The 8,098-nt window shown below is 40.8% G+C and overlaps 1 protein-coding gene across 1 annotated transcript; it reads right to left on the reverse strand.

Annotated features, from left to right (window-relative positions):
- Positions 1–1,059: 1,059 nt before the first annotated feature.
- On the reverse strand, positions 1,060–2,350 carry LOC139761599 (uncharacterized). Its single transcript, XM_071685858.1, has 2 exons — positions 2,318–2,350; positions 1,060–1,919 (listed from the first exon to the last, which is right to left on the reverse strand). The coding sequence occupies exons 1-2, from the start codon at positions 2,318–2,320 to the stop codon at positions 1,161–1,163; spliced, it is 762 nt and encodes a 253-aa protein (XP_071541959.1). The 5' UTR covers positions 2,321–2,350; the 3' UTR covers positions 1,060–1,160.
- Positions 2,351–8,098: the final 5,748 nt, after the last annotated feature.

Genomic DNA, 8,098 nt, shown 5'->3' on the forward strand with positions numbered 1-8,098 from the left:
GCATGGAAAACGGAAAGGTTAAAAGAAGTATTTTCATCACAATCAAGCAACATATCGTTGAAGTTGATAAAGGAAGGATTGGAATCTTTTCCAATATACTTAAAGTTAGTTTGTCCATTACTGTCTTTGAAATTCAAATGAGTGAAACTGTTTTAAAGAGAACGGAGACTGTGTACAATATCAAGAGCAGGTCTTAGTCGCTGTTTGATGGAGTCTAGCACCAGCAAGTCTTAAACAGACGCAATGACATATGAATACTTTTAGAATTCAAATGTAGATAAGCCTTCAAATTCAATCCTCTATGTTGATGAGGCTGCTGCCTCTGGAGTTTTAAGAAAACTATAAATTCTAGTGTAGTGTCTAAAGGGAAGGAAGTTATTTATGACAGGTAATGTAGCTATAACAAAAATGTGCTGGGTTTCAGTTTTTTCCTTCTCCAACGACTTTCCACTAACGTGTGGTTGGAACTCTACTGGTCTAGAGATAATGAGGAGAGTACTCATAGCTAAGAATTTCTTTGTTTCCACTGGAGAAAGATGAGCCACTACAGAGGGTACGACTCAAAATATTTCAAAAATATATCAGAATGTATACGTGAAGTGTCTGTTTTCTTCAGTATATGTCTTATATCACCAAACTAAGGCCTGTTTTCGCTGGTACGCTGCCTTGGTAAGGAAATTCAGATGTACGTAGGATATAGTATCTGCCAAAGCAAAATAAGATATTACTGCTTAGGTATTCTCCCTGCCTTGTCTGTTCCTCCAGCTGTGAACTCCTCAGCATGTGTTAGTGTAAGAGCTCATACATAACGGAAGACGCTGAATTGCAGAAAGGAAATATTATAGATTTAGCATATATGAAGATATCAGAGAAGACTACGCAAATCTGTGATCCAGAACCGCCTTAAACAGAAGAATCATAAAAAACAGAAATGATCACTGCCACATCAGATTATCAGAAGCAATAATTTTCAAGTGTTAGGGATTAATTTTTCCATATAATCAACTAGGAATCATTAACACAAATCATTATGTATCATATTGTATATTTATGATTAGTTTCAAATGACTGATATTCCTGAACAAGATCAGCATAAACATGATGATTGATTGAGCCGAAGAGGAAATGTATCTTGCCATTTCCAAAGCGTTAAATTGGGATTATTTTCCATATCCACCATGGCCGCCGCCGCCATGTCCAAAGCCACCTCCTCCACCCTTGCCTCCACCACCACCGAAGCCACCACCTCCACCTCCGATGTTGTAGGTGATGAATCCTCCGCCTCCACCACCATGGCCGCCTCCTCCTCCTCCACCTCCAAAGCCACCTCCGTGACCACCGCCGCCGAGGTTGAAGGTGTTAGTGCCTTTTCCTCCTGCACCTCCGAAGCCGCCACCGCCGCCGCCACCGCCGAATCCGCCTCCACCAAAGCCACCTCCGTGACCACCGCCGCCGAGGTTGAAATTGCTCGATCCAGTGCCTCCTCCGAAGCCGCCGCCACCGCCGCCTCCGCCTTTACCGCCACCACCAAAGCCGCCTCCGCCGAAGCCTCCTCCTCCACCCCCGATGTTATAGGAGATGAATCCTCTGCCTCCATGACCTCCTCCTCCTCCTCCTCCTCCTCCTCCTCCTCCTCCTCCTCCTCCAAAGCCGCCTCCGTGACCGCCGCCGCCGAGATTGAAGGTGTTAACACCTGTTCCTCCTGCCCCTCCGAAGCCTCCACCGAAACCGCCTCCGCCTTTGCCTCCACCACCACCGAAGCCGCCACCTCCACCACCAATGTTGTAGGTGATGAATCCTCCGCCTCCACCACCATGGCCGCCTCCTCCTCCTCCTCCACCACCACCGCCATATCCACCTGGCTTGGCGAGGCCAGACACCGCCAGAAGGGCCAGGCCCAGGGAGAGTATCACCAGCTTCTGGAAGTAAAGATGGATTGTTAACTTCGAGTACTTATCATTTACATATAATTAGTTATGCAAATCATGTGTAAAACATATACAAACAGCACACACACACACACACACACACACACACACACACACACACACACACACAACACACACACACAGCATCCTCTACAAGCAACATTGTTGAGTCTAAGCAAAATTAGGTTATATTTACATTGATATTCCATAGGGCTAAGTAACTTGAATTTCCCTCTGCCAACCATGAAAGCCTCTGCCATAAGGAAAGGACATTGCTTGAGCCACACATAAGGAAAAGAATCTTTCACTCTAACCGTTGACGTATTGGTAGCATCAAACACTACTACTGTACGAAGACGAGAACTGATTTAACAAGTGAGCAGCCTTACCATGCTGATGCCGATAGGATCAAGACGCGTTGTTAACCTGATGAACAGATGTGCTGTTGAAGGCTTTTATACTAACTCTGGGAAGACCCTTGTCACTCTGTTCAGGTCAACCACAACGACTGAAAACTTATCTATTTTCTTTTATTAATCACCAATACGCTTTGTTTAATGGTAACCCACAATGAAAAAATAGAATGGTCACTGTGTTTACACACGAGGCGAACAAACAACATTATTTTCACTTTCCCTAATTACAAATATGCTTTTCCAAATTTGGATAGACCTCGTTGGCAACTATATCTTACGTTGTATTGTGAAGACATTCTCGTTTATAATTTATTTTGAATTGCTGTGGTTAACCGCTTACATCAAGAGGTGTATATCATTCCATTGTTCGCTAATCTCATTTAAAGTTGGTTATTTTGCTACTTCTCTGCTCCCTAAGTGATTGCGTTATATGACTACTTAAGTCTCCTGTAAAACATTGGGATAATTTGCATTCTGGATTTTGAAATGAATTTTTTATAAAGTTTGGAAGCATAAACTTTCTGCGCACACACACAAACATACACACACACACACACACACACACACACACACTAGTACTCGAAAACCCTTCGTCTCATGTTCCATGAGCAACGGGGTTTCGATCAGTCAGTCCTGGCAGGCTCACATGACCAAGTAATCATCAGTTTTGCTTAACGTGTCGTCACACAAGGAGGTATATGAACGCAAATGTAAAGCAAATGAACCCTTGATGGAACTGATCCAGTCGAGACCCCGTCGCTCATGGACGTGAGACGAAGACTATTCGAGTACTTGTGGTCGAACAGTCATTTTCCTATAAGGGGCAGCATTGCCGAGCAGTTTGTGCATCCAGCTACTGCACAAATGGTAAAGGGTTCGAATCCACGCTGTTGGAGGGTATCATATTCTTTATGAAAGTTCGTGTTCATATTCATTGTTTTTTAGTATGTATATATATATATATATATATATATATATATATATATATATATATATATATATATATATATATATATATATATATATATATATATATATATATATATATATATATATATATATATATATATATATATATATATTACATGACCAAGCCTGATACAGTGTGAGTGCTTGCTACATAATAGATCAGTTGTTATAACTTATGTAACTTCTCATCAGTGACCAGTGTACAAAAAGGAAGCTGAACCACAAGCAAAATCTCTTCTCTCTCTCTCTCTCTCTCTCTCTCTCTCTCTCTCTCTCTCTCTCTCTCTCTCTCTCTCTCTCTCTCTCTCTCTCTCTCTCTCTCTTGTTCCATTCCGTGCACAAGATCTTTCACAAACCACGGCATTCAGAGAATATTTCACACTACACTTGTGAGCGATACCTCGCGTCGTGTCAGATCTTATCATCAGCAATGTCATTGTTGTCTGTGTGATTCTTCAGTAATAAATAGTCACTGGCGGCGCGCGAGATAGATATCTGATATTGCGACGTTAGGGATCCCATCCTCGGCGTTATACATCTTATCAAACCAGTTTCCTTTCCTAACAGTTGCAGCCTGAAAACTGCACCGACCGATGATGTGAGTTAGTGTGTCTTAAACTGGAATAGGGCAATAGTGTGGGTGTGTGTGTGTGTGTGTGTGTGTGTGTGTGTAATCATCCTACTCAATCCCACCTTACAAGTTTATGTTACAGCCAATTGTAAATGATTAAACAAGTCAGTATTAAAATGTAGGTCAAACGTGTTTCATGGAAAGCTTTATGTATGAGTTATGGCTGGACGACACTGCTGGCTTCCCTGGGCTAACAGGAGTGATGCCACAGATCTTGGATAGCCTCCATTACTCAACTGGATGATCAGAACGTGTGTCATTGAGAGCACAGATAAAACCAATTGTTCACAAGTGACCTGAAGTGTTTAGAAAGTCTGCAAGTCACTGAAAAGAATTTATTCTCACGTCCTTTTTAATATTTCACTGTACGAGAACATTCAGTCTAGTCAAGGCCCGGACATAGCGAGTGTCTGGACTTCCAACATTTTAGGTATCATCAAAACCTTTGTCGTGTAGATAACTGGTGCTTGATAGAACTTTTGATCTGTACTCCACTCTTTCGAACAACTGTTGATGGTAGTTAGTTGATATGATGTGATCGCATAACAATTTGGAGAAATTTGCTGTATTTTCTGGTAGTTATCACCTCCTACCTCCGAAATTAAGTTATACATTTTAGATTTTTACAACATTCAACGAAATGTTTGATATGTAGATTATTTTCAGGAATGTAATTAATATTCATTGAGGAAAAGAGTTTGGAATTATGAAAGCATGACAATACGTCCTGGAAAACTTATTAGAGCTATCCTTTTGGATACTTGTGGATGCCATGCTATAGATATTATATAGAGGCAGAATATGTTCGATTGCACATCAGATGATTTTTATATCACGATCAAAACTGCTAATCCAATCATCATGAATGTTATTTTTTTCACTTTAATCTGTTGTGAATAAATCATAAGTCATGATTACAAGAACGTCTCAATCTAATGTCTCTCCAGATTATATTTCATGTACTATAATCTATTTCCTTCTTTGAATTATTACTGAGAATCAAATATGGATATTCATTTCATTTCAGACGTATAACTCTAGTCTCTGAGTGATATAAATCTTATGACCATTTAAAGGCAAAGGGGGAGATAAGCTGTGCTGAAGTTTTATGCAACTTGTTCTCTGCATATTCCAATGCTTCCATGTGACAGCTATTTACTACTGTCATAAATGTCATCGATGGAACCTCAACCATCGTCAGTGTCGATCATTGTCACCACACACGAGCTCTGTACAGCAGCCACCGCCGCCGCTCCAAAGACCTTGTTGACACAGATGTCTCCACCACTCAAGTACCTCCCAAGGGAACTTCATCCACCATCTCCCCGTCGCTGGGACGCGCCTGAAAAGTCGCTTTCCTCGGTTTCGTGTCATAACCCGCCCCCCGGAAGTTAATATTTATGGTACCTCCTGCGGCCACTGCGTCACGAAGGGTTAGCCTCGGCCACCGACTCTGCCTCCAGCGTCCTTGCCACCAGATGGATCACAACAACTGCATGTCAACATCTGTTTCTGGAAATAAGCATAAGATCTGGCAGTTCTCTTCATACTGAGCTAAGACGACCTGCAGACTATCCTCAAAATTGTTCTTTGAGTGACTTCTTAAAAGAATCGTTTATGTGTGTGTGTGTGTGTGTGTGTGTGTATATATATATATATATATATATATATATATATATATATATATATATATATATATATATATATATATATATATATATATATATATATATATATATATATATATATATATATATATATATATATATATATATATATATATATATATTCCTATGAGTCCACGGGGAAAATGAAACACGAAAAGTTCCCAAGTGCACTTTCGTGTAATAATCACATCATATGTATGTTTCAGCAACGGTGGGTGGGAATTCAATACCGTTCAAATGTCGATAAATTCTTAAAGAAACAAAGAGAATCTCACAGAAAATTATGATAACGGATTAGAAAAAAATGCATATAAAAAAAACCTGTCATGTTACATATTCTCAGTCCTAGTAAATGCAGGACACTTAAATTCGGATGAGAAATATTCAAGACAAAGACATTGCTTCTCTGCACAAAGAAAAAGAAAGATAATTTAGAACAAGAATTCCTTAATAATCCTTCCCATGATTCAGCAGGATATAAGAACGCAGTATATTCATGTTCCTCGTATGTCACTGGTCCGTTTAGAACCATCCTTGAGACCGTTCCTTAAGTATAGTTCTCACACACAGCAACTCACTCGGTATTCTGCAGTTGGGACTTTGTGAGGTCCCTTAACCACATGCTACACTTGCTATGGAAACGCAATGCTGTTTACAGATGTGAGGGTTGAGGTAAAACTTGGAAAATTTACTTTCGATGATATTATTCCTACGATACGACCATACGTACTCAATGATCTTTATGGTTTGACTTTGGCAGAGTTACTTTAGTTGACATCCGGCCCAGCTGGGGGCTGAGCAGGTCATGTGCCTTACCTTAACACAGATGTCTGGGTCAAGAGTTACTCTGCCTCTTTGTATAAACGACTACTTTTATCATTCTTTATGGCATTGAAATCATTAGTATTCATTTTGAGCCACATTTGGTGTTTGAAGCCATCAGCTTTGTGAGTCCCACTCCAGGAAGCGGCTTCCCTTGTGAACACTGGCTCTTCTCATCCATGAGCTTCCCGGTCGATTGGATAATGATGTCAAACTTTTCTTTAAAAAAAAAGAAAAAAGAATTTGATCATCACAATAGTGGTATGTGAGGCCACGAGTTCGAAGTGCCCTGGAAGGATGAGGGTATGTAAAGATCATCTGTGATTACTACATATGATAACTGATTACTAACAATATTGTCAATACTGTAGGAAAACAGAGATTCTAAGTAATCTCTTATGATTATAGAAAACCCTAATCTCTTGATTCCTAGTTTTTTTCTATACGTAACTTTGAAAGTCACTGTTCGCTTACCATAGCCTTCAAACTGCTAGAATATAACTTTCTGCAAAAACCTGGGAAACCCAAGGAACATGTATTCACGGTAATGTCTTTCTTCTACTTCTGTCATTATGAAAAAACTCCGTGAAACTATGTGGTTCACGTAATGATTCTCGGGGTCCGGACCGCCTGGCCAGCAGGAACAGAAACAGTAACTTAATTCCTGGATACATATTCAGCAACTCCAGCCCAGAGACCCGTGTTTGAGTGTGGGGTTTCCCCTAGACGGCGGCCCAGCGAGGTGTGAGGTGTGTGGTGGTGAGTACTGAACGTATCCGGGTCTCATGGCGTGCTGGAGTGTCTTTATTTACAGAGATATGGATGAAGGACATCTTGTGTGTTTTGGTGAAATGCTTTGTGTTCGCGTGTGTGTGTGTGTGTGTGTGATTATAAAACTGCAAGACATGTTTTTATCTTGAAACAGATTCATTGTCATAAACAAGGTTTGTAATCCACGTATACTGCACATAGCCTAAACCCTTGACTTAGTTCTCCGTTTTTTATATGACACTATCGGAAGTGGTTCACCAGCCACGACACATGGTTCGTTGTGGTTCTCTAGTCACAAGAAATGGGTCACTCTGGTTCTCGATACACAACGCGTGGTTCATTGTGGCTCCTCAGCTACGATAAACGTTTCATTCTGGCTCCCCAACCACGACACATGGCTCACTGCTTTTCGAATCTGCAACACACGGTTCACTGCTGTTCTAAGCTGCAATGCCTGCCGCATTTTGATTCTTCAACCACAATACATTATTCACTGTGGTCCCGGAACAGCAACATATGGTTCTCTAGGCCACTTTAAAAGCATTTTTATTTTGTACTATATCTACGAAGACTTTACACTACTGGGCATGACTCTGTGGGCCATACTGGGACTTTTCCTTAGTGTTCCACACCAACGAATGGAAATGTGTTAGTCTGCGTAAACCAGTTCTGTTGAGTGTCTCCTTGAACGGTGTCTGCATCTGCTCCATTTTCTGTCTAGCTCTGCATTATTCATTGGACAGATCATAATATGAATCTGCAGACCCGGTTTCATACACTCCTCATGATTTCTACAAGGTGTTTCAATTGGTATATGGTTATCTGCGTTTCAGTTAAGGCTCAGCAGCAAGCACTGTTGGCTCTAACGTGATATCTTTTGTGCCTTGACTTTAT

Source organism: Panulirus ornatus, chromosome 40 (assembly GCF_036320965.1).
Source record: "Panulirus ornatus isolate Po-2019 chromosome 40, ASM3632096v1, whole genome shotgun sequence".
In the NCBI taxonomy this organism is placed as follows: domain Eukaryota; kingdom Metazoa; phylum Arthropoda; class Malacostraca; order Decapoda; family Palinuridae; genus Panulirus; species Panulirus ornatus.